This window comes from Elaeis guineensis, chromosome 9 (assembly GCF_000442705.2).
Source record: "Elaeis guineensis isolate ETL-2024a chromosome 9, EG11, whole genome shotgun sequence".
NCBI lineage: Eukaryota > Viridiplantae > Streptophyta > Magnoliopsida > Arecales > Arecaceae > Elaeis > Elaeis guineensis.
The window spans coordinates 3,895,195-3,923,070 of NC_026001.2; the positions used below are offsets into that span (position 1 = coordinate 3,895,195).

Below are 27,876 nucleotides of genomic sequence, written 5' to 3' on the forward strand. Positions count from 1 at the left end.
GATCGATCCGATAAGGGAACGGTGGTGCGGGGACAACAAAGGGGGAGGCGGTGCTAGGGAACTGAGAGAGGGGGAGAGGGGGGTCTTGATCATCGATGGGAGAGATGAAAATCGAGGGCAGGGAGAGAGAACGAGAGGGTGGGGGGGTGGGTCAATCGTCGGCAAGGGAGCCAACCCAAAATCGAGAGAAAAAAATGAGGGTCGAAGAGGGGGATCAGGGGTCTCGATCGTTGGGTGGGGGAAAGTGAGGCGGGGAAGGGGGCGGGGGAAACTGAGGGTGATCATCGGTGGGGAAGCCAACCTAGAAATCGAGAGGGCTGGGGAGGGGGGTCGGGGAAAATGGGGTTCTTAGCATTAGGTGGGGGAAAACGAGGGTAAGGGAGGGGGTGGGGGAAAATGAGGGCGTCTGTAGTGGTGGAGCCAATCCATAAATCGAGAGGGCCGGGGAGGGGGGTCAGGGATTTCAATTGTCAGGTGGGGGAAAAATGATGATGGGGGAGGTCACCGGCAGAGGAGCCAACCCAAAACTCGAGAGGGCCAGGGAGGAGGGTCGGGGGTCTTGATCACCGAGTGGGGGAAAATGAGGGCAGGGGGGGATCGATGGAGAAAAAATTAAGGTTATTAGCAATGGCTAACGCCGTCACTACTAATGCAGTCGGTAATAATTATTAGCAATGAAAATTTACCATAGTTAATACGATATTTCCATCGCTAATAATCTTATGATCCAATTAAAAAAATAAAATTACTATTTATTAGCGACGCAATTAGCCGTTGCTAAAAACTAAAAATCTCGTCACTAATACCTTTTTTTTCCGACGGCTTATCTTTGGGTCACTATTAGTGGTCGGTAAAGGGGTTATTAGCGATGGCAAAATTACCATCACTAAAAAATATTTTTCTTGTAGTGCTCGAGCTTGAAATCGAGCCTACTAATATAATATATATTAATATATATTATAAATATAAATAATATTATTAAATATATATACAAACTCAAGTAGGCTCACAAACTTTTAAGTCAAGTATCGAGTTCGATTTGACTACTCGAGCTCGATAATAATCAAGTCGAGTTGAGCTCAAGTCGCTCACAAGCAACTTGTTTCTCTTGCACCCTACTCTTAGAAAGTTGATTATATTAAGGGAAGTGTTGAAGAGTAATGTACTTCCTTGGCATAAGGAATATTCTGGAGTAACATTTTCTATTTTGAAGTCCCTAAAATATCTATGTAACTGTCAAGTTTCCAGATTTCCGTTAGTCAAAAGTTCTTTGATGATGTGAGTTTATTTAGTTCTCCATGGAATATTTCTATTCCTAGAGTTGTCTAGCTGGCGGTATAAATGAGGAGTGTCAGCTTATAGTAACAAAATTACAGATTTTTTCCTCCAAACTTCAGACCCCATATATTTCTTATTGAGAGCTCTGCAGTAGCAACTCGTTAAAAATATCTGTGTATTCTCCAATTCAATCGTCAACTCCTTAGATATCACCCAACACGTGAATCGCACCAGTTTCGATCACGGAGTCGTTGCGTTTACTTTGGGTCAACCCAAAGCAGTATGTCATTATCGTTACTGAGTCACCGGTTCCGCTGTGTCTACTGGGGGTCAACCCAATGAATCACTCATCCTCTGTTGCTGAGGCATTACCAGATCCTGTTTTTCCTCTCAATTGTCTGCAAGCGGTCCACGAAAGAATTTACAGAGCACAAGATTTTGGCCAGTCCTTGCAATCCTTTTTTGGTCATTTTCTCTAATGGCATCAGCAACATCCTACATCCTGTTCCCCTTAATCTTCTCATTAGCGTTTGCACTGGAAGCAGCTCGACCAAGGCAGTCCAACATAACCTTGGGCACCTCTCTCCATCCCTCTACCAACCCTACATCGTGGCTCTCACCAAATGGACGTTTTGCCTTTGGATTCTACCCAGAAGGTACTGGCTTCTCCATCGGAATATGGCTCGTACCATCTCCTGAAAACACCACTGTTATATGGACAGCAGGCCGAGATGATCTACTGGTGACCAAAGATGCTGTGTTAAAGCTAACTCGCGAAGGGCTCAAGCTCCTACAAAACTCTGAATGGAGACTCATCTCTCGGTACATTTACACAAGCACCGGTGCTTTCTCTGCTTCCATGCTCGATTCCGGGAACTTCGTCATCTATGACTCTAACTTTAATGTCATAAGTGAAACCTTTGACAATCCGACTGACACAATCATGGCAGGTCAAGTGCTGCACACTGGATCTGAGCTCGTTTCGAGCGTATCAGAAACCAACCACTCGAGTGGGAAGTTTCAGCTCAGCGTGCAGATTGATGGGCAAATAGTTTGGTGTCCTGCGGCATCACCAGATATTTCAGAGGATGCTTACCACTCCATCGGGCCATATTTAGAAGGCTACCAGGGATTAAATCTCGATGATAATGGTCGGCTGTACCTGTTCAATGGCAGTGCCACATTCAATCTAACGAAAGGTTTCTGGAACAGGACGACACGAGTGTATCGTGCAACGCTTGATGTGGATGGGATCTTCCGGTTATATTCTCACAATCTCGAGTTAAACACAGGACAGGAGGTTTTGGCTGAAATCCCAAAATTAACGGATCTGTGCGGGGTCAAGGGAACCTGTGGCTTGAACAGCTACTGCACTTCCGCACAAGGAGTAGTGGCATGCGAGTGTTTGCCTGGTTTCGATTATCTTGATGGTAACAGGACATCTAGCGGATGCACGAGGAACTTCACCACCTCTGGTTGCTACTTGAACAATGATAACACGACATACATGTCTACTCTGGAGAACGTGACATGGTCGGTCGATGCCTATACTGAACAAACGTATTCGACAAGCAAGGAAGATTGCAGAGATGCATGTTTGAAAGATTGCTTTTGTGATGCCGCTCTGTTTCAAGTCAATAGATGCTGGAAACAGGGGCTTCCGTTGAGATATGTGATAAGAGACAGCACTGAATATTGTGCAACATTCATCAAGCGGGTTAACATGAGTGCCGGAGAAGGACACGTTAGTAGCGTTGCAGAAAACCCTGCTGCAGCTCCTGTTACAACTACCAATCGAAAGTTTAGCACTAAGATTTTGATTGTGTCAGTGGCACTTATTACTGGTATAATTTCTACCTTGGCTGCTTTAATGTTCATTTTTTACAGGTATCAAGATGGAAGGTACAGAAGGATGCGGAGAAATAGAGAGCCAGCTCTGGTGGACGAAATAGCACCCAGATCATTTTCCTATCGTGAGCTGAGGGAAGCGACCGATGGTTTCAAGGAAGAGCTAGGTAAGGGAGCTTTTGGAACTGTCTTTAAGGGGACCTTGCCTCGTGGTCAAAGAGTAATAGCTGTAAAAAGACTTGAGAAGGTGGTGGCTGAGGGAGAAAGAGAGTTCCGAACAGAGATGAGGACAATTGGAAGAACTCACCACAAGAACTTGGTAAGACTGCTTGGCTTCTGTGATGAAAGTACCAACAGGCTCCTAGTCTATGAATACATGAGCAATGGATCGCTTGCAGACCTTATCTTTAAGGCTGACAGACGTCCAGGCTGGGATGAGCGGGTAGGGATTGCGTTAGACATAGCTAGAGGGATCCATTATCTGCATGAGGAGTGTGAAACTCGTATCATTCATTGCGACATAAAGCCTCAAAACATATTGATGGATGATAATCGGACAGCAAAGATATCAGATTTTGGGTTAGCAAAGTTGTTGATGCCAAGTCAGACAAGAACGTTTACGGGCATTAGAGGGACAAGGGGGTACCTTGCACCGGAATGGCACAAGAGTGCACCGATATCCGTGAAGGCAGATGTTTATAGCTTTGGCATTGTATTGCTCGAAATCGTATGCTGCAGGAGAAATATGGAATTGGAAGCTGAAGCAGATGCAATTATTCTTCTGGACTGGGTCCATCACTGCTTTATGGCTGGAGAGTTGGAGAAGCTTGTGCCTGATGAAGTAGATGTGATAGAGTTGAATAGGTTTGTGAAAGTGGGGCTTTGGTGTGCTCAGTCAGAGCCGGGTACTCGCCCTTGTATGAAGAATGTGGTGATGATGCTGGAAGGGAATGTTGACATATCACTTCCTCCACCTGGATTTAGCTCCTGATCTGCAAGTGTCGTCAAGCCTGTCTAAAGTCCCACCGGACTTGTATGGTGGTTTGTCCATTCAAGAATGATCGGCATGGTGATTGCTATTCCTAATAAAACAAGATGCACTCTTTCCATGTTTAAGGGATCATATTTCTCATTTTGTATGTTTTTTGAATTTGGGAACCTAATGATGCGGGATGCACAATCTTTATATTTCCAATATCCATCTTACTTTATGTATAAGATGATGCAGTCTTTTTTCTTTTTTTTTGGAGAATGGAAATGGAGAAAGCGTTGTGCTTCCCCCAGAATTACTTGTAAAAGATAAGTAGTCGTTTCCATGTAAATCATCGTTCAAGCATTTTACAATTTTATTCTTTTCTCGCAAGACTTTCTGAGACATAGGATTTATTAACTGTGATTACATGAGCCCTTTCTTAATTCTAAGACTTTCTGTAGTTGCCTGAAATTTTCATTGTTGTCTTCGGATCAGGATCGTGTCCTATGAGGCCCCAACAGTAGATTATTGATAACCACTATCCTTCCTCATCAATTTAAGCTATCTTCAAGAGAGATAGCCAGATAGGCATTAGTATGTCAACAAGAAAGCAATGCATACAGTAAGCATGATGCAAAATTCTTCTTACAATCCTGGGAAATTAATGACTTGGAGATGCTTTTCAATCTTGGTTTTGTAACATGCAACACATATATAATAAACACTACCATAAATGCCTAAATCCCATGGAAACTACTGTTTATAGAGAAAATGCCCAGATTAAGGAAGAAAGTGGATTTCCTGGATAGGTGTCATAACACCAAAATGCTTATAGTTTTTTAGATGCATTCCTTGCATTATGATTCTTCTCCACACCTGGCTTACTAGCTATTCATAACGGTACAAGAAAATCAACCATTTCCCAAATTGCATGAAGCATGATGGCAGAAACCAATGATGCATGTCATCATTCTGCTGAAGATGGAAATAGGAATATTGTCGCACGGAAAGGAGGAATTTTTGTGTGAGTTAGTCTAATACTCCAAGGTCGATCAATTTGCATGAACTTGTTTCAAGAATTTTTTAAATGCTTTTGTCATGAAGATTGCACAATAGGAGTGATTTGTCATGCAATCAAGTGAATAATACAATCTGTATTTGGAGATGCAAGTAAAGAATACAATCAAAGAAAGTGTGAAACATTCTTGCAACTATCCACTCAAATTCATGCGAGCTGAGACATCCCAAACCAAAATTACCAGAACAATGAATTTTGGTTTCAGGCATTTTTAAAGATCTAAGTAAAGAACAAAATTGGTTTAAAGACAAAGATTTGAAACAGAAAGAGTTTGATCAATTAGAGATTGGATCAATTTCTGAAGATTTAGAGTATGGCAAGGTTGATAAGTTTAAGGATTAATCAAGTCCTGAGGAAAATCTTGAGCAAGAGAAGCTTGATCAAGTAGATACTACATCAAAAGAGATCGTGATTGAAAAATCCATTAATTTTGAAATTGCTCAAGAAGAGTCAAAGGATGCTGTAGTTAATTTAGTTATAGAGATCCGTATTGGGGAATCGAATCATGTGGAAGAGAGTTATATCAAAGTTATCCAAGAATTGAATATGTCATATAGAGAATTAGTCAGCTATGAGGATAAAAAGTTAATTAATTTTGAAGTAGCTTTGAAAATCAAGCAATAGAGAAATATACTTAGTGGAGATGATTCTTATTACACTTTGGTGGTCAATTTAAAATTTTGAAGCCAATTAATTAATTTTGAAGCTACTTTAAAATTTGAGCAATTAGAAGACTCCATGCATGAAGCTTGGATTCCATATATAGAAGCCAACTATGCGCAAACACTTAAAGCTTCTCACATGGAGGTAGGCACATATGATCAAATTTTGGTTATTGATTTTACTTGTTTGTAGGTAATAACCGATGCTCATAGTTATTATAATCGAAACTTGATGCTCATTGAGATAATTTGGATGCTTGAAGGAATCTCGACAACATGATTGTAGAGTTAGATCTAAGAGAGAGTGTTGGTGGACATTATCGATTTCAACATAAGCATCGAAAAGGATGAGCCAACGAAGAAATTATTATTCAAACTAATAAAAGAGTTTTACTATTCAATTATTTATTGATAAGTTGTTATATGTCACTATTACTATAGCAATGATGACGATGGCTACAATGGCACTTCAGGACATTGACAAATTTAGTATTATTAGCATAGACTTTGTAATGAGAGGGAGTATTGAATTTCATTATCAAATTTCAATCCAATTAGGATTCAGTTTTTGGTTGATTATTAATTTTAATGATTTTAGGATTCTACCTAGCTAATGTTATTCTATTTAATTATTTCCTTCTAAAGTTTGTTAGAGTTTGTATTCCAATAGATTTTTGATTTTTTTGAGTTAAAATAGGAGTCAGACTTCCACCCACGTGATGCTCTACTTAAAGAAATTTTTGGTATCTCCTTAGTATGTAGAAGATGGTGACAAAAGTGTGGTGGAAGATGGTAGAAAAATTATATGGAAGAGTATGAGAGGCATGGAAAGAAAGAGAAATAAAAGATTATTTATGCATGTGGAGACTCTTTCCTAAGGCATCTTTGTGAGGTTTTAGTCTTTACTCTTTTTTGAATAAATTTATTTTTCTCTCCTAATTTTTTCTTCCACAGTTGTTTTTTTCTTGTAATTTTTTATAAATATTTTTTTGTTTGATATTTGTTTTGGATCTTGGGCTAGTATGATTGATTTACTCCATGTATCATGCTGTTCTATAGAAATATACATAAGTTAAAGTTTTCTTGAGAATGGAAAGAAATATATGGTATGCAAATTTAAAAAGTTCATTTATGGTCTTAAGAAGGTATCGAGGCCGTAGTATCTTATGTTTGATGAAATTGTTGGTTCTCTTAGATTTGTGGAAAATAAAGTGAATTAATGTATATAGTTTAAAAGCGGTGGGAGTAAATTTATCTTACTTGCTTTATATGTAGATAATAATTTGCTTGCTAGTAATAACTTTGGATTATTGTATGAGACTAAACATATGCTATCTAAAGTTTTTGATATGAAGGATTTTTGAAAACCTCATTTGTACTTGGTATTGAGATTCACAGAGATAGAGTCTATGCTGTACTGGGGTTATCTCAGAGAGCTTACAATGATCATCTACTAAATAGATTTGGTATGCACTAAAAACCTCGAGATATACCTATGGTCAAGAAACATAAATTCAATAGAAGCTAGTATCCTAAAGTGATGTCTAAATAGAATTCATATAGAATGTACCTTATTTTAGTACTATGGGTAGTTTAATGTATGCACAAAGCTACACGCACTACTAGACTGGATATAGTGTATACTGTCAGTGCTCTTAATAGATTTCCGGCAAATCCAAGTATGGAGTATCGGAAGGCAGCTCAAATTAAAGGTTTTGATGCATTTACAGAAAACCAGATATTTTATGTTAGTTTATAGAAAGTATGATCATCTTGAGATAACTGGATATTGTACATAATTCTGATTGTGTTGGATATATGGATGATATGAAATCCACTTCTAGGTATATTTTTTATGATGGTTCCTGGGGTTATTTTTTGGAAAGTATAAAATAGATTCTTGTTGCCTCTTCTACTGTATGCAGGCAAAATTTATGGTATGTTAAGGAGCTGCAACCCATACTATTTAGTTGAGAAACTTTAGCTCTGAACTTATGTTGGATGATTCCATCTTAAAACAACTTAAAATTTCTGGTGATAATAGTGCAGCTATATTCTTCCCAAAGAATATATAAGGATTCCAGCGCCTCTAAATATATAGTGATAAAATATCTGGCAGTCAGTGATTTAGTTAAAAAGGTGATATTATAATTGAGCACATAGTGACTAATACAATATTGGCGGATCCATTGACCAAAGTACTTAGATCCAATGTATTTGTTAAGCATGTTAAAAACATGGGTCTATTAGGGTTTTTTGATGTGCTTGGTTGAAAACATGTATTTGTTAAGTATCTTTTTCATTATTTTCATATTGGAAGCGCATTTGTATTTGTGCACATATGATTATTTGTAAATATTATTTAAATGAAAGTCTTAAGCATAAGTGTAGTAGCTTTCATTTGAAAGCATAAAAAATTTCATTTAAAATCATAAAGTAGACTAATGATAAACTTTATAAGTTTTTGATCATATAAGCGTACAATATTCACTTTACATGCACTACATCATTAAGATTCATGTTGATGAAATTATTAATATTTGCAACTACAGAATGGTCTTATGTCAATATATGACATGAAGATTGTTATCTTTGATGTTAGTAATTTTGTTAGATTGGATTTTGATTGAAGATGTTATTCATTCAAAATATTTGTATATATAGTTACATGAGATAAACTTAGCCTTTTCTTTGGTAAAATTACATATATGTTTGTGATAAATATATTTTCTTTAAAGTTGAAGCCTTAAGCAATGCCGCCCAAATGGAAGAATGTTTGAATTTCTCATAAAGATGGATTTTCATAGATTGTAGATTGGTTTTATTGTTTTATCATGCTATACGAACTGAGTCGTTGTCTGAATGAATATTTAAGGAGCCCAAAACTAATTAGTGATTGTATTGTTAATTTGTGCCTTGTTGTCTAAGTTATGCGGTGTAGTGAGTATTGGTGTAGGCTGGGCTTCGTTAATAGGCCCTATAATGGCTGGACCTATCAGCACATTATAATATTTGGCTAGATCTTCGTTCTACTTCTGTATTATATCCATCTAATATCAAACTCTACGGCATCCAGGATCCTACGTTCCTAAAGGGCATCCATCCCGAAGCCTAAATGATCATCTAGAGAGGTTGAATGATTGTCGTATTATCATGGCAAAAGAAAGAACGGTTGTTTTATGCTACGGCATGCAGCACCATTCGATTCGCTTGAATAACTATGTGGCAAGAGAGGAGAGGAATTGATGCCTGCTTGAATAACTGTGCACCACATCAGCACCACTCTGGAATAGCATTTTCTTTTATTAAAAGCTAATTAGCGAAATATCAATTAGGAATAACTCATTATCAGACTTCAGCTCCATTAATTCAAATGAGAGTCCAGCTGAAGCGTGAGAGACGGGAAATGCAGTTGGCTTCTAGATGCTGGAATTCCATGCAATCAAATTAATGCTGCTTCAATTTGCATATAAACATAACAATCACAAGCAAGTTGCCTGCATGAGACACGGTCAAGAAGGGGCAGATTCCTGTGCTAGCGTGCAAGAAGCTGGCTTAGAAGCTTTTATCTGTAACAAGTGATCAATAATTCGACAGAGATGAGACCAGCTGATACTGAAGTAATAGTGCTGAGTGGGGCCAGACCGTCACACCATTCTCTCTCAAAATAAAGAACGTGAGCCCACCACCTTCAATCATTGAGTTATTGTGTTTACTTTGGGTCAACCCAAGGAATCTGTCATCATCGTTACTGAGTCATTCGCAGTACCGTTGTGTTTACTTGCGGTCAAACCATTGGCGTTTACTTGGGGTCAACCCAATGAATCTCCCATTCTTGTTACTAAAGCGTTACCAGTTCCTGTTTTTCCTCTCAATTTCTTGCAATCGGTGCACGAAAGAATTTATAGAGCGCAAGGTATTAGCAACTACTTACAATCCTTGGTTATTTTCCCTAATGGCTTCGGCAACATCCTGCATCCTGTTCCTCTTAATCTTCTCATTAGCGTTTGCACTGGAAGCAGCTCGACCAAGGCAGTCCAATATAACATTGGACAGCTCTCTCCATCCCTCCACCAACCCTACATCATGGCTCTCACCAAATGGACGTTTCGCCTTTGGATTCTATCCAGAAGGTGCCGGCTTCTCCATAGGAATATGGCTCGTGGCATCTTCTGAAAACACTACTGTTATATGGACAGCAGACCGAGATGATCCACCGGTCACCGAAAATGCTGTGTTAAAGCTAACTCAAGAAGGGGTCAAGCTCCTACAAAACTCTGAATGGAGACTCATCTCCAAGATTTACACAAGCACCGATGCTTTCTCAGCTTCCATGCTCGATTCTGGGAACTTCGTCATCTATGACCCTAACTTTGATGTCATATGGAAAACCTTTGACCATCCAACTGACACAATCATGGCAGGTCAGGTGCTGCCCGCTAGATCTGAGCTTGTTTCGAGCGTATCAGAAACCAACCATTCGAGTGGGAAGTTTCATCTCAAGATGCAGAATGATGGGAACCTCGTTCTGTATCCTGTGGCATCATCAGACAGTCCAGAGGATGCTTACTGGGCATCCCAAACAGATCGAGATGGCTACCAAAGCTTAAATCTCGATGATGATGGTCGGCTTTACCTGCTCAACGGCAATGTCACATACAGTCTAAGAAGCGGCTTTCGGAACGGGACGACACTAGTGTATCGTGCAACGCTTGGCGTGGATGGGATCTTCCGGTTATATTGTCACTATCTCAAGTTAAACAAAGAACAAGTTTTGGCTGAAATCCCAGAATTCACAGATCGGTGCGAGATAAAGGGAACCTGTGGCGTGAACAGCTACTGCACTTCCACAGACCAACAGGTGGTATGCAAGTGTTTGCCTGGTTTCGATTATCTTGATACAAGCAGGACATCGAGCGGATGCACAAGGAACTTCACGACCTCTGGTTGCCACTCGAACAATGATAATACGACATACATGTCTACTCTGGAGAACGTAAACTGGATGGTCGATGCCTATAGCGCGCCATGGCTTGTGACGAGCAAGGAAGATTGCAGAGATGCTTGTTTGAAAGATTGCAATTGTGATGCTGCTCTGTTTCAAGAGAGTACGTGCCGGAAACAGGAGTTTCCATTGAGATATGGAATGAGAGACACCGATGACTACACCACGACATTCATCAAGCAGGTTAACATAAGCGCTGGAGGAAGGCCTGGTACCAGCCATGCAGAAAGCCCTGCTGCAGCTCCCATTATAACCACCAAGCGAAAGTTTAGCGCTAAGATATTGCTTGTGTCGGTGGCAGTTATCATCGGAATAATTTCTACCTTGGCTGCTTTAATGTTCTTTTTTTACAGGTATCAAGCTAGAAGGTACAGAAGGATGTGGAGAAATAAAGAGCCAGCTCTGGTGGATGAAATAGCACCGAGATCTTTTTCCTACCATGAGCTGAGGGAAGCGACCGATGGTTTCATGGAAGAGCTAGGTAAGGGAGCCTTTGGAACTGTCTTTAAGGGGACCTTGCCTCGTGGTCAAAGAGTCATTGCTGTAAAAAGACTCGAGAAGGTGGTGGATGAGGGAGAAAGAGAGTTCCGAACAGAGATGAGGACAATTGGAAGAACTCACCACAAGAACTTGGTAAGACTGCTTGGCTTCTGTGACGAAGGTACCAACAGGCTCCTAGTCTATGAATACATGAGCAATGGATCGCTAGCAGACCTTATCTTTAAGGCTGACGGACACCCAGATTGGGATGAGCGGGTAAGGATTGTGTTAGACATAGCTAGAGGGATCCATTATCTGCATGAGGAGTGTGAGACTCGTATCATACATTGTGACATAAAGCCTCAAAACATACTGATGGATGACAATTGGACAGCAAAGATATCAGATTTTGGGTTAGCAAAGTTGTTGATGCCAAGTCAGACAAGAACATTTACGGTCGTTAGAGGGACAAGGGGGTACCTTGCACCGGAATGGCACAAGAATGCACCGATATCCGTGAAGGCAGATGTTTATAGCTTTGGTATTGTATTGCTTGAAATCGTATGCTGCAGGAGAAATATGGAATTGGAAGCGGAAGAAGATGTAGTTACTCTTCTGGACTGGGTTCATAACTGCTTGATGGCTGGAGAGTTGGAGGAGCTTGTGCCTGATGAAGTAGATATGATAGAGTTGAATAGGCTTGTGAAAGTAGGGCTCTGGTGTACTCAGTCAGAACCAGGTTCTCGGCCCAGCATGAAGAATGTGGTGATGATGCTGGAAGGAAACGTCGACATATCCCTTCCCCTGACAGCTGGATTTAGTTCCTGATCTGCAAGTGTCGTCAAGCCTGTCTACACTCCCACCGAATAGCTATGGTGCTTTGTCCATTTAAAAAATATAGGTATAGTGATTTCTATTTTGAAGAAAACAAGATGCACTCTTTGCATTTTTAAGCAAGTATATTTCTTATTTTGTATGTCTCTGAATTTGGGAACCTAATGATGCAGTATGTAATCTTTGTATTTCTAATAACCGCCTTACTTTATGTCAAAGATGAGTAGTCGTTTCCACGTAAATCATCTTGCAAACATTTTAGAATTTTATTCTTTTCATGCAAGACTTTCTGAGACTGTATTTAGGGTGATTTTGTGAGCCCTCTGTTCATTTTAAGTCTTTTTGTGGTTACCTGAAATTTTCACTAGTCTCCTGATCAGGAGCGTGTCCTATGAGACCCCAACATTAGATCACAGATAACCACTACCCTTCCTCATCAACTGAAGCCATTTTCAATTGAGATAGGCATTAGCGCATCAACAAGAAAAGCAATATATATACAGTGAGAAAGCAAAGCGCCCAGCACGATGCAAAATTCTTACTCCTAGGATATTAAAAGACTTGAAGATGCTTTGCAAGTTTTGTTTTGTAACATGTAGCACATATGTAATAAGTACTGCCATCGATGCATAAGTCTCAGGGAAACAACTGTTTGAAAAAAAAAAAGAAAAAATCCAAATTAAGGAAGAAAGTGGATTTCCTGGATAGGGGTCATAAGACCAAAATGCTTATAGTTTTCACGATGGAAAGGTTGAAATCCCTTATTTGACAATAAAAGACATAGCATGCCAACATCATGCATTTGAAATTTAGATGTATTCCTTACATTTTTTTTCTCCTCTACACATGGCTTACAAGCTATTCATAAAGGTGCAAGAAAATAAACCACGCAGCATGATGTACGAAAGCAATGCTGCATCATTCTGTTGAAGATGAAAATGGGAATCTTGTTGCAAGGAGGAGGATTTGTTACGTAAACTCAAAAAGGGATATTCCTTCACTTTTTATCCATTAACTTCCATAGATTCTTATCCAATTTTTGATGTGACATTGACACAATACTCCTTCATATGAAGTAACTGCATTGTCCACGTGGGAGACGAGGGAAATTCGGGCGGTGTAGAAAATCCTATATGGAGCATACCATTTTATATGATAGGTCTATGTAGTTACTGCTTTCCAATGCGTATTTAATACCTATGGTTCTAATTTTTCATTTGAAAATTTTTAATGACAAAAATATTCTTGCTCTTTAGAAAAAAATTATGACATCTTATGTCCATATCATAACATCAAACGTACAGGAAGTCATAATATGCCGCAAAATATCGTATTTTTTTCAAAGAGCATGGGCATTTTCGTCATTCAAAATTTTTAAACAAAAAAGTGAAACTGCAAGCATTAAATACATATTTGAAAGTTGTTGGACAAAAATGCCCCTTCTATATTATGACATTCTGGATCATATTATGATATCCTGAGACATATTACGACATCATGCATGCAGGAAGTCATAATTTGACGCAAGATGTTATAATATGCCATATAATGTCATAATTTTTTAGATCATATCAGTGACATCCTGCGTATAGAAAATTATAATATGCCTTCGGATTCTACCCAAAACACGCTGGCTTCTCCATTGGAATATGGCTCATCGCATCTCCTGAAAACTCCCCTGGACAGCAGACCGAGATGATCCCCCGGTGACCAAAGATGCTATATTGAAGCTAACTGATGAAGGGCTCAAGCTCCTCCTACAACACTCCGAAGGGAGACTCATCTCCAACATTTCCACAAGCACCGGTGCTTCCGCTGCTTCCATGCTCGATTCTGGGAACTTCGTCATCTACGACTGTAACTTTGATGTCACATGGCAAACCTTCAACCATCCAACTGACACAATCATGGCAGGTCAAGTGCTGCTCGCTGGATCTGAGCTCGTTTCCAGCCTATCAGGAACCAACCACTCAAGTGGGAACTTTCATCTCATCATGCAAAATGATGGGAATCTCGTTCTGTATCCTGTGGCATCACCAGACACTCCAGGGGATGCTTACTGGGCCTCCGGAACAAACGGAGATGGCTACCTGAGCTTATATCTCGATGATAAAGGTTGGCTCTACCTGCACCAGGGCAATGTCACATCCAATCTAACGAGCGGCTACCGGCACGGGACAGCACTAGTGTACCGTGCAACGCTTGGTGTGGATGGGATCTTCCGGTTATATTCTCACGATCTCGAGATAAACACACAACTGGTTTTAGCTGAATTCCCAAAATTCACAGATCAGTGCGAGGTCAAGGGAACCTGTGGCGTGAACAGCTACCACACTTTCGCAGATGGACTAGTGATATGCATGTTTCTGCCTGGTTTCGATTAGCTTGATGCTAGCAGGGCATCGAACTGATGCAGAAGAAACACCACGACCACTGCGGGTTGCTACTTGGTCAATGATAGCATGACATACATTTCCCTTCTGCAGCTCCCATTATCACTGCCAAGCAAAACTTTGGTGCTAAAATTTTGACTGTGTCAGTGGCTATTATTACTGGTATATTGAATATGTTTTGAATTTACAAGTCCTGGATGTCGAGTTCTAGAGATCGAGTTTGCAAGAAAATATTATGCTTTATCATTTTTATTTTTTTATAATAAAACTTTTGCATTATCTCTGCTCATGTGTCAGTAGACATAGTCAACAAGAATTAAAATATATTTATAATAATTCTAATTTGATTTCCTTATTTAAAAGAGTTAAAACATGCTAGATGTCCATAAAAGAAGGAATTCCATCAATGCTAGAGGCTTACCCATGCTAGCTTCCGAACCAACTGGTGAAAGAATATGATTTGGTAAGGAAAATAGTTGATCGAGTTAATTATTTTCATATCTTTTATAATTTAAATCTTAGTTAAATCATCTCTAGTCTAAAATATTTAATAGCCATGTGCATCTCAAGTACATAATTTCTAGTTCTTAAAAATGTCTTGAATTAGTCATGAGCAATTAATAAACAAACAGTAGAGTCTGAGAAGAAATCATGAATGCTTGAATAGCTGTTGATTAGTTTGTCTACCCCAATACAAATTTGGAGAATCATCAGCCAAGTATGAAAATCATCAATAACTATATAATTTTAAATAGTTAGAAAATATTATAACAATTGAACGGCGGAAAACCTTGTCTTATTAAAGTAAGGATGGTTTAACATAATAAACTAAATCGAGAGGGGATTGGGCCATTTCAGACAAGGTTGGGGCTTGAGCACTGGCCTTTGGCTTTCCATGGTTCAAAGTATAAATGGATCTGAAATTAACAATAAGGAAAGAGGAAATACTTTGGCAAGAAAGTTTAGTAAGTTCAAGTATGCTTTGCAAAACATTGTCACAATGAAGGTCCTGCAGGGCTGAAGCAAACCGAAGGTGCAGAGTTTGGCTTGTCAGCTCATGAGTATGGCTTGTCATTTGTCAACAACATAATTTTTTATAGAAGCTTTTTTGAGGGAAGCTTGAAATTGGAGGCAAGACGAAATGGGTGTTTACTTTGGGTCAACCCGGGAAAGAATTTGTCATTATCGCCACTGATCAGTCATTAACAATTCCGTTTTGTTTACTTGGTGTCATCCCAATGAATCTCTCATTCTTGTTACTGGGTCATTACCTGTTCCTGTTCTTCATCTCAGTTACTTGCAATCGGTCCACAAAAGAATTTATAGAGCACAGGATATTAGCAACTCCTCGCAATCCTTTCTTGGTTATTTTCTCTAATGGCTTCAGCAATATCTTACATCCTGTTCCTCTCGATCTTCTCATCAGCGTTTTCCCTGGGAGCAGATCATCATCAACCAAGGCACTCCAACATAAGCTTGGATTCCTCTCTCCAACCCACCACCAACACTGCATCATGGCTCTCACCAAATGGACGTTTCGCCTTCGGATTCTACCCAGAAGGCTCTGGCTTCTTCATTGGAATATGGCTTGTGGCATCTCCTGAAAACTCCACTGTTGTATGGACAGCAGACCGAGATGATCCACCGGTGACCAAAGATGCTGTGTTGAAGCTAACTAATGAAGGGCTCGAGCTCTTCCTACAACAGTCTGAAGGGAGACTCATCTCCAACATTTCCACAGGCACCGATGCTTCCTCTGCTTCCATGCTGGATTCTGGGAACTTCGTCATCTATGACTCTAGCTTTAATGTCATATGGGAAACCTTTGACTATCCGACTGACACAATCATGGCGGGTCAGGTGCTGGCCGATGGATCTGAGCTCGTTTCCAGCGTATCAGAAACCAACCACTCGAGTGGGAAGTTTCAGCTCAGCATGCAGAGTGATGGGAACCTCGTTCTGTATCCTGTGGCATCACCAGATAGTCCAGAGGATTCTTACTATGCCTCCGGAACAGATGGACATGGCTACCAGAGCTTAAATCTGGATGATAAAGGTTCGCTGTACCTGCTCAACGACAATGTCACATACAATCTAACAAGCGGCTACAATAGCGGGACAGTGCTGGTGCATCGTGCAACGCTTGGTGTCGATGGGATCTTCCGGTTATATTCTCACGATCTCGAGTTAAATACAGAACAGGTATTGAAGAAATTCCCAGACGTAACATATCCGTGTGCGGTCAAGGGAACCTGTGGTGTGAACAGCTACTGCACTTCCGCAAATGGACAAGTGGTATGCTCTTGTTTGCCTGGTTTCGATTATCTTGATGCTAACAGGGCATCGAACGGATGCAGAAGGAACTTCACGCCCTCTGGTTGCCACTCGAACGATAATAACACGACATACATGTCCACTCTGGACAGCGTAGCATGGACGGATGTTTCCTATGCTGCACCACTGTCTGTGACAAGCGATGAAGATTGCAAGGATGCAAGTTTGAAAGATTGCAATTGTGATGCCGCTCTGTTTAAGTACAATACGTGCAGCAAACAGGTGTTACCATTGAGATATGGGATCAGAGATGACTCCACCACGACATTCATCAAGCTGGCTAACAGAAGCGCTGGAGGAAGGCCTGAAATTAATAGCCATCCAGAAAGCCCTTTTGCAGCTCCCATTATTACTATCAGGCGAAAGTTTAGCGTTAAGATTTCGATTGTGTCAGCGGCTATTATTGCTTGTATAATTTCTTCCTGGGCTGCTCTGATTTTCTTCTTTTATAGGTATCGAGCTGGAAGGTACAGAAGGTTGTGGAGAAATAAAGAGCCAGCTCTGGTGGACGAAATAGCACCCAGACCTTTTGTTGTGATCCAGGTGGTGTGCCCAAGGCCCAGGGGACCAAGGCTAAGGCCATGGTCCATCATTCATAAGAGCTTCATGGAGGCTCTAGGGCTAGTTGGGCCATAGGTTGAAAGACTGTGGGCCTTTCGGGTTCTTGAGGTCTAGGTTATGTGGACCTCAAGGGACCAACTCTTTATGGACCAGGTCTGGGCCCAGGATAGGTGAGATTAGGTCGACTCATGGGTGTACATGGGCTTGGGTTAACCTAATCTCCCATAGAGTTGGTCAAGGGAGTTTTGGGTTTGGATCACTTGACCCTGTGTTTATATATACATGCACTGTATAGGTTTGATTAAGCCAAGGAATACAAAACTCTTTCTCCCAAGTCTCTCTCTCTCTTCTCCCTCTCTCTCCAGCTACTCTCCACGCCCCAGGAGCAAGAAACCCTAGGGTTTCTTGCCGCCAGGTCCCAAAAAGGCAGGAAAGCAAGGGAGGCGCTAGCTCCTCCCCCTTTGTGCCGCCAACCAGATCTGTCTCTCCGTCTCTTGCAGCCACCCAAACATCAGGTCCAGGACCTAAAATCTCTTGCGAAGAGGTTGGTACAAGTTTCTCTCAGATCTGGAGTTGATCTGAGGTTGTTTGAGATGCGGGTGAGATCTCCATCAACAAATCTATAGGAAAGGCTGCAGCAGGACAGATCTGCAAGGTCTGTCTCCATCTACCTTCTTACCTATCTAGAATATCCCGATTTGAGATCTATAAATTGAAAGATCTCGGTCCAGGCCTGATCTAGTTGGGTACCAGATCTTGGATTTTTTAGAGGTGATTTCAGAGGCGTTCTTCATCTGGAACGAAAGGCTAATGAAGAAGACAGCAACCAGGCTGATTTCGTCAAGGGCCTTTGATCGAGTCTAGAAGTCTCCAGATTTGTTCGTTGCTGGTTCCATACCACCCAAGGTCCGTGGGAGGAGCCGGGATCGTGCTCCAACAGTTGGTATCAGAGCCACGGTGGTGAGGAAGCAGTTCTAAGCGCGAGAAGTTGAAGATCCCAAGTGCTGAAAATTTTCAGCAAGGTACCATCAAGGTATATTCTACACTTCTTGATTTTATATTACTTGTTTGGTTTGGATCCAGTCATGGACAGCAATATGAAGGTTGATTTCGAGAAGTTTGATGGCAAGGAGAATTTTTTCATGTGAAAAATCCGGGTGGAGGATCTTCTGGTGCAAGTAGATCTAGATCAGGCTTTGGATGAGAAGCCTAAGGGAATGACGGATAGACAGTGGGCATCGTTGGAGAAGAAAGCATACTCGGTGATCAGAGGATGTTTGGCGGATGCGGTGTTATATTCAGTGCTGGAAGAAAAGACCTCGAAGGGCCTTTGGTCGAAGTTGCACACCATATATAAGGGGAAGAATATGTGCAACAAGCTAATGCTGAAAAAGAGGTTGTACAGTCTTCGGATGCAGGAGGGATCTGATGTGATTGGCCACATTCAGAGGTTTGACCAGTTGTGCATAGAGTTGATGAATATCGGGGTGAAGCTGGATGAAGAGGACAAGTTTCTGTTGTTTTTGTATTCACTACTAGGATCATATGACTCTTTGGTGACTACACTTCTCTACGGCAAGGAGACTCTGGAATATGAGGACATGGTCTCGGTGCTGAGGTCTAATGAGCAGAGAAAAAAGTTGACCAAAGATCAAGCTCCCCAGGAGGGTTGGGCAGTAGGGGAGAGGACAGGTAGAGGCAGAGGCAAAAGCAAGTCCAGGGGGCGATCCAAGTCCAGGAAGGAAAAGAAAGAGATGAAATGCTTCAAGTGCAACGAGTTTGGGCACTTCAAGCGAGAATGTCCACTATGGAAGAGCAAGAAGGGAGAAAGAAGTGGCTCAGAATCAGTGAGTGCAGTTGCTGGGCAGCAGGTGGAGGATGATCTATTTGTGGTATCAGATGGTCACAGGCATTACACAGAGGAGTGGACACTAGACTCTGCGTGCTCACATCACTACACACCACACAGGTCTTGGTTTGCGACATACACCAAGATAGATGAGGGATCAGTGACTCTAGGAGACAATCATCCTTGCAAGGTGGCTGGGATAGGGACAGTCAGGGTGAGGATGTTTGATGGGATTGTCAGGACATTGACAAATGTAAAGCACGTCCCAGAGCTGGAAAAGAATCTGGTGTCACTAGGCTACTTGGAGCACAGTGGATACAGCTTCAGCAGTAGGGCTAGAAGTGGAGTATTAAACATCTCCAATGGAGCTATGGTGGTGATGAGAGGCAGGAGATTGGACAATAATCTCTATCGCATAGAGGGATCTGTGGTGACCGGAGAGTCTGATGCAGCAGCTGCAGCACAGGACCAGCAGGGGGCTTACAAGATGTGGCACTACCGCCTAGGCCACATGGGTGACAAGGGGCTGAGGGAGTTGAGCAGGAGAGGACTCATCTCTGATTTGGAGGATGGTGCTACATGGGAGATTTGTGAGCCTTGCCAGATGGGAAAGCAGAGGAGAGTTCAGTTCAACATCAGTACAGCCCGCAGTGCAGCCCCTCTGGAGTTAGTACACACAGATGTGTGGGGACCAGCCCCAGTTTCAGCTAGGAATGGGGCCAGATACTTCATGACCCTGATTGATGATTTCTCAAGAAAACTCTGGATTTACTTCATGAGAGAGAAGTCAGAGGTCTTCACCAAGTTCAAGATCTGGAGAGCTGAGGTAGAGAAGGAGCAGGGGAGGAGCGTGAAGTGTCTGAGGTCAGATAATGGCGGGGAGTACACCAGTAGAGAGTTCCAGGATTACTGTGACGAGTGTGGGATCAGGAGATACTTCTCAGTTAAGGAGACTCCACGGCAGAATGGGGTGGCTGAGAGGATGAATAGAACACTTCTAGAAAAGGCACGATGCATGAGGCTGCAGGCAGGGCTTCCAAAGGTATTCTGGGTTGACACAGTTGACGCAGTGGGTTACTTGGTCAATCGATCACCTCACACCAGGTTGGATGGCAGGCTTCCAGAGGAGGTGTGGTCTGGGAGGACAGTTGGGCTGGGCCATCTACGGGTATTTGGGTGCACGGCCTATGTGCACATTGGAGCTGGTGAGCGGAGCAAGCTAGACGCCAGATCACCCAAGATGGTGTTTCTAGGCTATCCGCGAGGAGTTAAGGGATACAGGCTGTGGGATCCCTTGAAAAAGAAGGTTGTCATTAGTCGGGATGTGACTTTTGACGAGGAGTCAGTCCTACGGAGGCGAGCAGGCATGGAGGAGTAGCAGGAGGAGGTCCAGCAGGGCGCTGTTGGATAGCTTACCTCTTTGATTTTGCCTCTTGCAGGTACTACTGGAGGACATGACATTCAGGTGGAGCACCTACCTAAGGTGTCTCCATAGGTGGAGAGGACTCGGATAGATGATCGAGGTGAAGAGGTCCAGCAGGAGCGAGCTGGATCGAGGACTGATATCGGTGTTGCCCTACACAAGCCCAAGAGGACCATCAGACAACCGGACTGATATGACTTCAAAGAGTCGCTGTCATATGCCCTGGTGATAGCGAATGGAGACCCATACACGTATCAGGAGGATATTGAGAGCCATGATAGAGAGCGATGGGTCCAGACGATGTTCGAGGAGATGCAGTCTCTCCATCAGAACCAGACGTGACGATTGGTGCAGTTGCCACAAAGGAAGAGGCCCATTGGCTGCAAATGGATCTACAGTCGCAAGGAAGGGCCTTCAGAGCAGGGAGGTATCAGATTCAAGGCGAGGTTAGTGGCCAAGAGATACTCCCAGAAGGAAGGCATCGACTTCAGCGAGGTCTTCTCTCCCATCGTCAGACATACTTCCATCAGAGTGTTGCTGAGCATTGTAGCAGCTCAAGATTTAGAGCTGGAGCAGATGGATGTCAAGACGACGTTCCTCCATGGGCATTTGGAGGAGAGGATTTACATGGAGCAGCCACCCGATTTCAAGGATCCAGGATCAGAGGGAAAGGTTTGTTTGTTGCAGAAGTCACTGTACGGGCTGAAGCAGTCGTCGAGGCAATGGTACAAGCGGTTCGACTCCTATGTGCACAGCATTGGACTTTTCAGGTGCGAGTTTGATCCCTGTGTTCATGTTCAGTCTCTTGAGGATGGTTCTAGGGTATTCCGGCTCTTGTATGTGGATGATATGCTTATAGCATGCAAGAGTAGGAAGGTTGTGCAAGATCTGAAGGCATCCTTATCTCGGGAGTTTGAGATGAAGGATTTGGACCCTGCAAGGAAGATCCTAGGCATGGAGATTTTTAGAAACCGAGCCCGGAGGGTACTGCATCTATCTCAGGGGTCTACATATAGAAGGTCTTTGAGAGGTTCGGGATGAAGGGAGCAAAGTCGATGGAGCTGCCACTTGCTTCAGACTCTCGAAGACCATGGCGCCACAGATTGAGGTGGAGGCTCAGGAGATGGAGACGGTTCCTTATGCTTCAGGAGTTGGAAGCTTGATATATGCGATGGTCTGTTGTAGGCCAGACATCGCTCATGCAGTAAGTCGGGTTAGCAGGTTCATGGCGCAGCCTGACAGGGAGCACTGGAGAGCTCTGAAGTGGATATTCAGATACCTGACGGGTTCAGTTGGAGTTGGCATCTGCTACGGACAGCGAGGAGGTGCAGTGGGACACTCTGAGATGTCTATGAAGGCTCAGGGGCTGATTGGCGGTTATGTAGATGCAAACTTCGATGGAGATGTGGATACCCAGAGATCTACGACAGGCTTCATCTTTAGCCTGTATGGAGGTCCTATTTCTTGGAGATCGAGTCTGCAGCCTATCACGGCCCTATCCACTACAGAGACGGAGTACATCGGGCTGACAGAAGTAGCTAAGGAGGCAATTTGGCTAAAGGGTTTGTTGACGGAGATGGGCCTTACTCAGGAGGCCATTAGAGTGCACTGTGACAGCCAGAGTGCACTTCTATTAGCACAGAACTCAGTCTATCATGTAAGGATAAAGCACATCGACATTCGATATCATCGGATCAGGGAGCTTGTGGAGGATGGCGAGATGGAGCTGGTAAAGGTACACACCAAGAAGAACCCAGTTGATGCACTTACGAAGGTACTTCCACGGGACAGCTTTCAGAGATGTGTTGAGCTGATTCGGTTGATGGACAGAGTGGAGCTGGTTCAGGCCTTGGGACACCAAGGTGGAGATTGTTGTGATCCAGGTGGTGTGCCCAAGGCCCAGGGGACCAAGGCTAAGGCCAAGGTCCATCATTCATGAGGGCTTCATGGAGGCTCTAGGGCTAGTTGGGCCCTAGGTTGAAAGGCTGTGGGCCTTTCGGGTTCTTGAGGTCTAGGTTATGTGGGTCTCAAGAGACCAACTCTTTATGGACCAGGTCTGAGCTCAGGATAGGTGAGATTAGGTCGAGTCATGGGTGTACATGGGCTTGGGTTAACCTAATCTCCCATAGAGTTGGTCAAGGGAGTTTTGGGTTTGGATCACTTGACCCTGTGTTTATATATACATGCACTGTATAGGTTTGATTAAGTCAAGGAATACAAAACTCTTTCTCCCAAGTCTTTCTCTCTCTTCTCCCCCTCTCTCCAGCTACTCTTCACACCCCAGGAGCAAGAAACCCTAGGGTTTCTTGCCGCCAGGTCCCAAAAAGGCAGGAAAGCAAGGGAGGCGCTAGCTCCTCCCCCTTTGTGCCGCCAACCAGATCTGTCTCTCCCTCTCTTGCAGCTGTCCAAACATCAAGTCCAGGATCTAAAATCTCTTACGAAGAGGTTGGTACAAGTTTCTTTCAGATCTGGAGTTGATCTGAGGTCGTTTGAGGCACGGGTGAGATCTCCATCAACAGATCTACAGGAAAGGCTGCAGCAGGACAGATCTGCAAGGTTTGTCTCTATCTACCTTCTTTCCTATCTAGAATGCTCTGATTTGAGATCTACAAATTGAAAGACCTTGATCCAGGCCTGATCTGGTTGGATACCAGATCTTGGATTTTTTAGAGGTGATTTCAGAGATATTCTTCATCTGGAACGAAAGGCTGACGAAGAAGACAGCAACCAGGCTGATTTCGTCAAGGGACTTTGATCGAGTCCAGAAGTCTCTAGATTTATTCGTTGCTGGTTCCGCTGCACCCAAGGTCCGTGGGAGGAGTCGGGATCGAGCTCCAACACCTTTTTCCTACCATGAGTTGAGGGAAGCGATCGATGGTTTCAAGGAAAAGCTTGGTAAGGGAGCCTTTGGAACTGTCTTTAAAGGGACCTTGTGTAATAACCCAGATTTAAAAAAAAAACAATAAGAAAGAAGAGAATGGAAGAGGACTCCTGATAGAGTCCGTCTTCCCTCTTTGATTCAGAATGGGATTAGGACTCTAGGAGCCCTAGATCCCATCTATAAATTCCCTCTTCTTTATCTTAAGCAAGCCATGAAAACTTCAGGCTTCCTCTCTCTTCTTTCTCCCTCTTTTCTTTCGATGGAATCGTTGATTGCCTTCACCGTGCCCATCGAAAATCAAGACCGGAGATGCCACTGAAACCAAGGTAAGGTCCCAATCCTTCCTTTTCTCTCTCTTGCTCATCTTCTCACAACCCCAGACCTCACCGCTGGCCATTGATTTTGCTAGAAATAAATTCCAAAGAAGATCCCCTGTTTTCTCCATGTTACCTTGTTTTTTTTTCTTTCCATCACTGTTTGCCGTTGTCAGTCACCAGACCCGATCTCTTGACATCGTCGAGGACTGCTCCACCGGTCGGAGTGGTGGTCAGTTGGGGGGGAGGCCCTTAGTTCGGGAATAAGGGGGAGGAAGGACCTCCCCTGTTCTGTGAAGAAGAGAACCACACAGGTCCTCTGCTCCTGTGAAAAGAAAAGAAAAAAGAAAAAGAAAAAGAAAAGAAAAAGGAAAAAAAAAAGAAAAGAAAAAGAAAAAGAAAAGAAAAAGGAAATAATAATAATAATAAAATACATGTGAGAGAAAGTTTCTCTCATCTCTCTCTTAAATCTTTCTCTCTCTAGAATTGAACTTCCTCTCTCTACATTCTCTCTCCATTTTTTCTCTGTAGATTCTCTCTCTAGATTCTCTTTCTAGACTTTTTTTTCTCTTTTTATGGATTTTGTCTCTCTACAGTCTTTCTCTCTCTTTGATTTCATCACAGACCCTAGGATAAACTTGAGATTAAAATAAAATAATTTGAGATTGCTCTGAAATTCATACAGTAGATCTGATTCCAGTCTGATCTTATTCAAAATTTATAACATTTGATTTATATTGAGTCACTCTGATAGGACCTCTGATGATCTCAACCATGATTGCCTTATCTGAAGGATACGAAGATTTTCTCTCCACTTTCTCTCTCTATTTTCTCTCTCTAGAATTTTTTCTCTCTTCATGGATTTTATCTCTCTAGAAGTCTTATGGATCAGTGAAGGATCCAGATACTTAGACAAATCTTAATTTTGATTAATCCTGAGAGAGGTCCTAGATTTGTGTTATTAGGATTGATTATCGGATAATTTTCTCCATATATGATTTTTATATTTGATTAGGGTTATGAAGAGATGATTGTCTGTATATGATATCGAGTGGAATATTTTGTTAAAGAAACTCATGAATCAAAGAAAAATATTGATTTCTGTGCTTGGATCAGTCACCGGTAAAGGTAAGAATCCCTATACATGATCATCATTATATATGTTATTTTATCGTTGGTTTTATTTAATTGACTTTGCATCGTTGGATTTGGGATCGATGAATTTGTTATATATGAGATACTGTTATTTATTTATGTATTTTTTTTTGAGCATGAGTATGCTATATCAATACATATGTATCAGCGATTGATGGCATGATTATATGGGTATGACATATTTATTACACTGTAAAATTTGAATTGATTAATGAAGTCAAATATTATAATTTCATGAAAATGAAAAGAAAGAAAAATATGGTTTGGACTGGCCTTGTCATGTGGAATAGCTTGCCAGGAGCTTATATCTGGGACAGCCCCCACAGGCTTATGTGTGGAAGAATCTGATCCGAGAAAGATCATGAATGATTTGATCCGAGAAAGATCATGGCCACTTTGATCCGAGAAAGATCATGAATATTTCGATCTGAGAAAGATCACAGAAATCGATCCAAATAAAAGATCGTCGCATGATCCTGGTAGTCCAAAGCCAAAGCCAAAAAGAAAAGGATTAAAGATGATGTGATAATAGAAGAAAATGAAAAGATAAGATATGAAACAATCGTTGAATAAAATTGTTTCACTTATTAACATATGATGATGCATCTCTTTTGATAAAACAGATAATGTATAAATATTTGCAGTATTCTGGACAGTGAACAACGACTTTTATGTCTTATTACTTATCTTTATTTTCAGATTATATTATTATATTGGTGTGATATGAAAATTCTTACTGGGCTGTAAAGCTCACACCCCTTTATCTTTCTTTTCTTCTCAGAGTTACAGGATGCTTATTATTGGCTATGACTTGGATTTACGGGTGAGCAGAAGGATAAATAGAGTGTCATAGTATCTGATCAGAGAATTGAAGAAATTTAATTTGTAATTATGCAAGATTTTATGAATTATTGTTGAAATTAAATATTATAGTTGATAAGGTTGTAATGATTTAATTTCACCTTGCATATTCTTTAGGGCTTGCTCTAAGGAGTGTGCGGCTATCACGTATCCGATCTGGATGTTGAGTTCGAGACATGACACCTTGCCTCGTGGACAAAGAGTAATAGCTGTAAAAAGACTTGAGAAGGTGGTGGACGAGGGAGAAAGAGAGTTCCGAACAGAGATGAGGACAATTGGAAGAACTCACCACAAGAACTTGGTAAGACTGCTTGGCTTCTGTGATGAAGGTACTAACAGGCTCTTAGTATATGAATACATGAGCAATGGATCGCTTGCAGAACTCATCGTTAAGGCTGATGGACACCCAGGTTGGGATGAGCGGGTAAGGATTGCATTAGATATAGCTAGAGGGATCCATTGCCTGCATGAGGAGTGCGAAACTCGTATCATACATTGTGACATAAAACCTCAAAACATACTGATGGATGATAATTGGACGGCAAAGATATCAGATTTTGGGTTAGCAAACTTGTTGATGCCAAGTCAGACGAGAACGTTTACGGGCATTAGGGGGACAAGGGGTTACCTTGTACCAGAATGGCACAAGAATGCGCCGATAATGGTGAAGGCAGATGTCTACAGCTTTGGCATTATATTAGATATAACAGAGTTGGTTAGGCTTGTGAAAGTGGGGCTCTGGTGTACTCAGTCAGAACCAGTTTTTCGGCCTACCATGAAGAATGTGGTGGTGATGCTGGAAGCGAACGTGGACATATCCCTTCCCCCTCCACCTGGATTTAGTTCTTGATCTGCAATTGTCCTCAAGCCGTTCTAAAGTCCCATTTTATAGCTATGGTGCTTTCTCCATTCAAAAAAGATAGGTATATATGGTGATTTCCATTTCGAATAAAACAAGATGCACTCTTTTCATTTTTAGGCAAGTGTATTTCTGATTTTATATGTTTTTGTCACACTCTAAATTCAACATCCGAATCGGACATGTGATGGCTGCACACTCCTTAGGACAAGCCCTAAAGAATATGGAAGGCCAAAAATAATTTATTACAACCTCAACATCCATAATGTTTTAATAATAATTAGTAAAACTTATATAATTACAAATTAAATGCCTTCAATCCTCTGATCAGGTATCAATGACACTCTATCTATGCATCTGTTCACTCGCAAATTCATACCATAGCCAATCATGAGCATCCTGTAACTCTGAGAAGAAAAAGAGAAATGGAGGGGTGTGAGCTTTACAACCCAGTAAGAATCCTACATATCACACCAGTATAATAATATAATCTAAAAATGAGGATAAGCAATAAAATATAAAATCTCATATTCAATATCCAGAATACTGCAAATATTTACAAATTATCTGTCTTGTCAAAAGAGATACATCATCATATGTTAACGGGTGAAACGCTTTTACTCAGCATTAGTTTCATGTTTTGTCTTCTATTTCTCTTTCATAATCATATGATCTTTAACCTTTTTTTTTCTGACTTTGGACTAACCAAGTCTATATCTCAGCCTCTATCCGATCAAATTTCTACTCATAAGCCTTTCAAGACTGTCCCAAACATGAGCTGCTGGTCGGCCGTCCCACGCATGAAAGCCCGTATAGGGGCTATCCCAGACATAAGCTCCTGACGGACTGTCCCAAACATGTGCTCCTGGCCGGTTGATCCACGTATAAGCTCGTGGGGACTATCCCAGGCATAAGTTCCTGGTAGGCTGTCCCAGGCATAAGCTCTTGACGGGCTGTTCCACATGACGAGGCTAGTCCAAACTATATCTTTTTCATTTAATTATTATAGTTGATTTTATCAAATTTGTTTTGATTTACAGTATGATCAAATTAGCTATGACATATCCATATAATCATATCATCAATCA

General features: G+C 41.8%; 4 protein-coding genes across 4 annotated transcripts; all 4 read left to right on the forward strand.

Moving 5' to 3' along the window:
* Window positions 1-1,666: 1,666 nt before the first annotated feature.
* On the forward strand, window positions 1,667-4,453 carry LOC140851801 (G-type lectin S-receptor-like serine/threonine-protein kinase LECRK3). The gene has a single exon (XM_073243977.1). It carries the CDS (start codon window positions 1,757-1,759, stop codon window positions 4,115-4,117), a length of 2,361 nt encoding a protein of 786 aa, XP_073100078.1. The 5' UTR covers window positions 1,667-1,756; the 3' UTR covers window positions 4,118-4,453.
* Window positions 4,454-9,633: 5,180 nt separating this feature from the next.
* LOC140851791 (G-type lectin S-receptor-like serine/threonine-protein kinase LECRK3) lies at window positions 9,634-12,394 on the forward strand. Its single transcript, XM_073243960.1, has one exon. The coding sequence runs from the start codon at window positions 9,660-9,662 to the stop codon at window positions 12,150-12,152; it is 2,493 nt and encodes an 830-aa protein (XP_073100061.1). The 5' UTR covers window positions 9,634-9,659; the 3' UTR covers window positions 12,153-12,394.
* A 674-nt stretch (window positions 12,395-13,068) lies between these two features.
* LOC140851640 (G-type lectin S-receptor-like serine/threonine-protein kinase LECRK2) lies at window positions 13,069-14,542 on the forward strand. Its single transcript, XM_073243605.1, has 2 exons — window positions 13,069-13,126; window positions 13,845-14,542. Exons 1-2 carry the CDS (start codon window positions 13,069-13,071, stop codon window positions 14,540-14,542), a joined length of 756 nt encoding a protein of 251 aa, XP_073099706.1.
* Window positions 14,543-15,835: 1,293 nt separating this feature from the next.
* On the forward strand, window positions 15,836-26,779 carry LOC140851792 (G-type lectin S-receptor-like serine/threonine-protein kinase LECRK3). Its single transcript, XM_073243961.1, has 3 exons — window positions 15,836-17,409; window positions 23,558-23,650; window positions 26,104-26,779. The coding sequence occupies exons 1-3, from the start codon at window positions 15,929-15,931 to the stop codon at window positions 26,777-26,779; spliced, it is 2,250 nt and encodes a 749-aa protein (XP_073100062.1). The 5' UTR covers window positions 15,836-15,928.
* The last annotated feature ends 1,097 nt before the right edge of the window (window positions 26,780-27,876 follow it).

What these genes read in the sequence shown, in the direction of transcription:
- LOC140851640 (XM_073243605.1), top strand. Translation starts at nt 13,069, where the DNA reads ATGCTGCATCATTCTGTTGAAGATGAAAATGGGAATCTTGTTGCAAGG. An exon ending in TGTTGCAAGGAGGAGGATTT is followed by an intron (nt 13,127 to 13,844) that starts GTTACGTAAACT and finishes TCCCCTGGACAG; the next exon opens with CAGACCGAGATGATCCCCCG.
- LOC140851791 (XM_073243960.1), top strand. Translation starts at nt 9,660, where the DNA reads ATGAATCTCCCATTCTTGTTACTAAAGCGTTACCAGTTCCTGTTTTTC.
- LOC140851801 (XM_073243977.1), top strand. Translation starts at nt 1,757, where the DNA reads ATGGCATCAGCAACATCCTACATCCTGTTCCCCTTAATCTTCTCATTA.
- LOC140851792 (XM_073243961.1), top strand. Translation starts at nt 15,929, where the DNA reads ATGGCTTCAGCAATATCTTACATCCTGTTCCTCTCGATCTTCTCATCA. An exon ending in GTGGACGAAATAGCACCCAG is followed by an intron (nt 17,410 to 23,557) that starts ACCTTTTGTTGT and finishes TCGAGCTCCAAC; the next exon opens with ACCTTTTTCCTACCATGAGT. An exon ending in ACTGTCTTTAAAGGGACCTT is followed by an intron (nt 23,651 to 26,103) that starts GTGTAATAACCC and finishes GTTGAGTTCGAG; the next exon opens with ACATGACACCTTGCCTCGTG.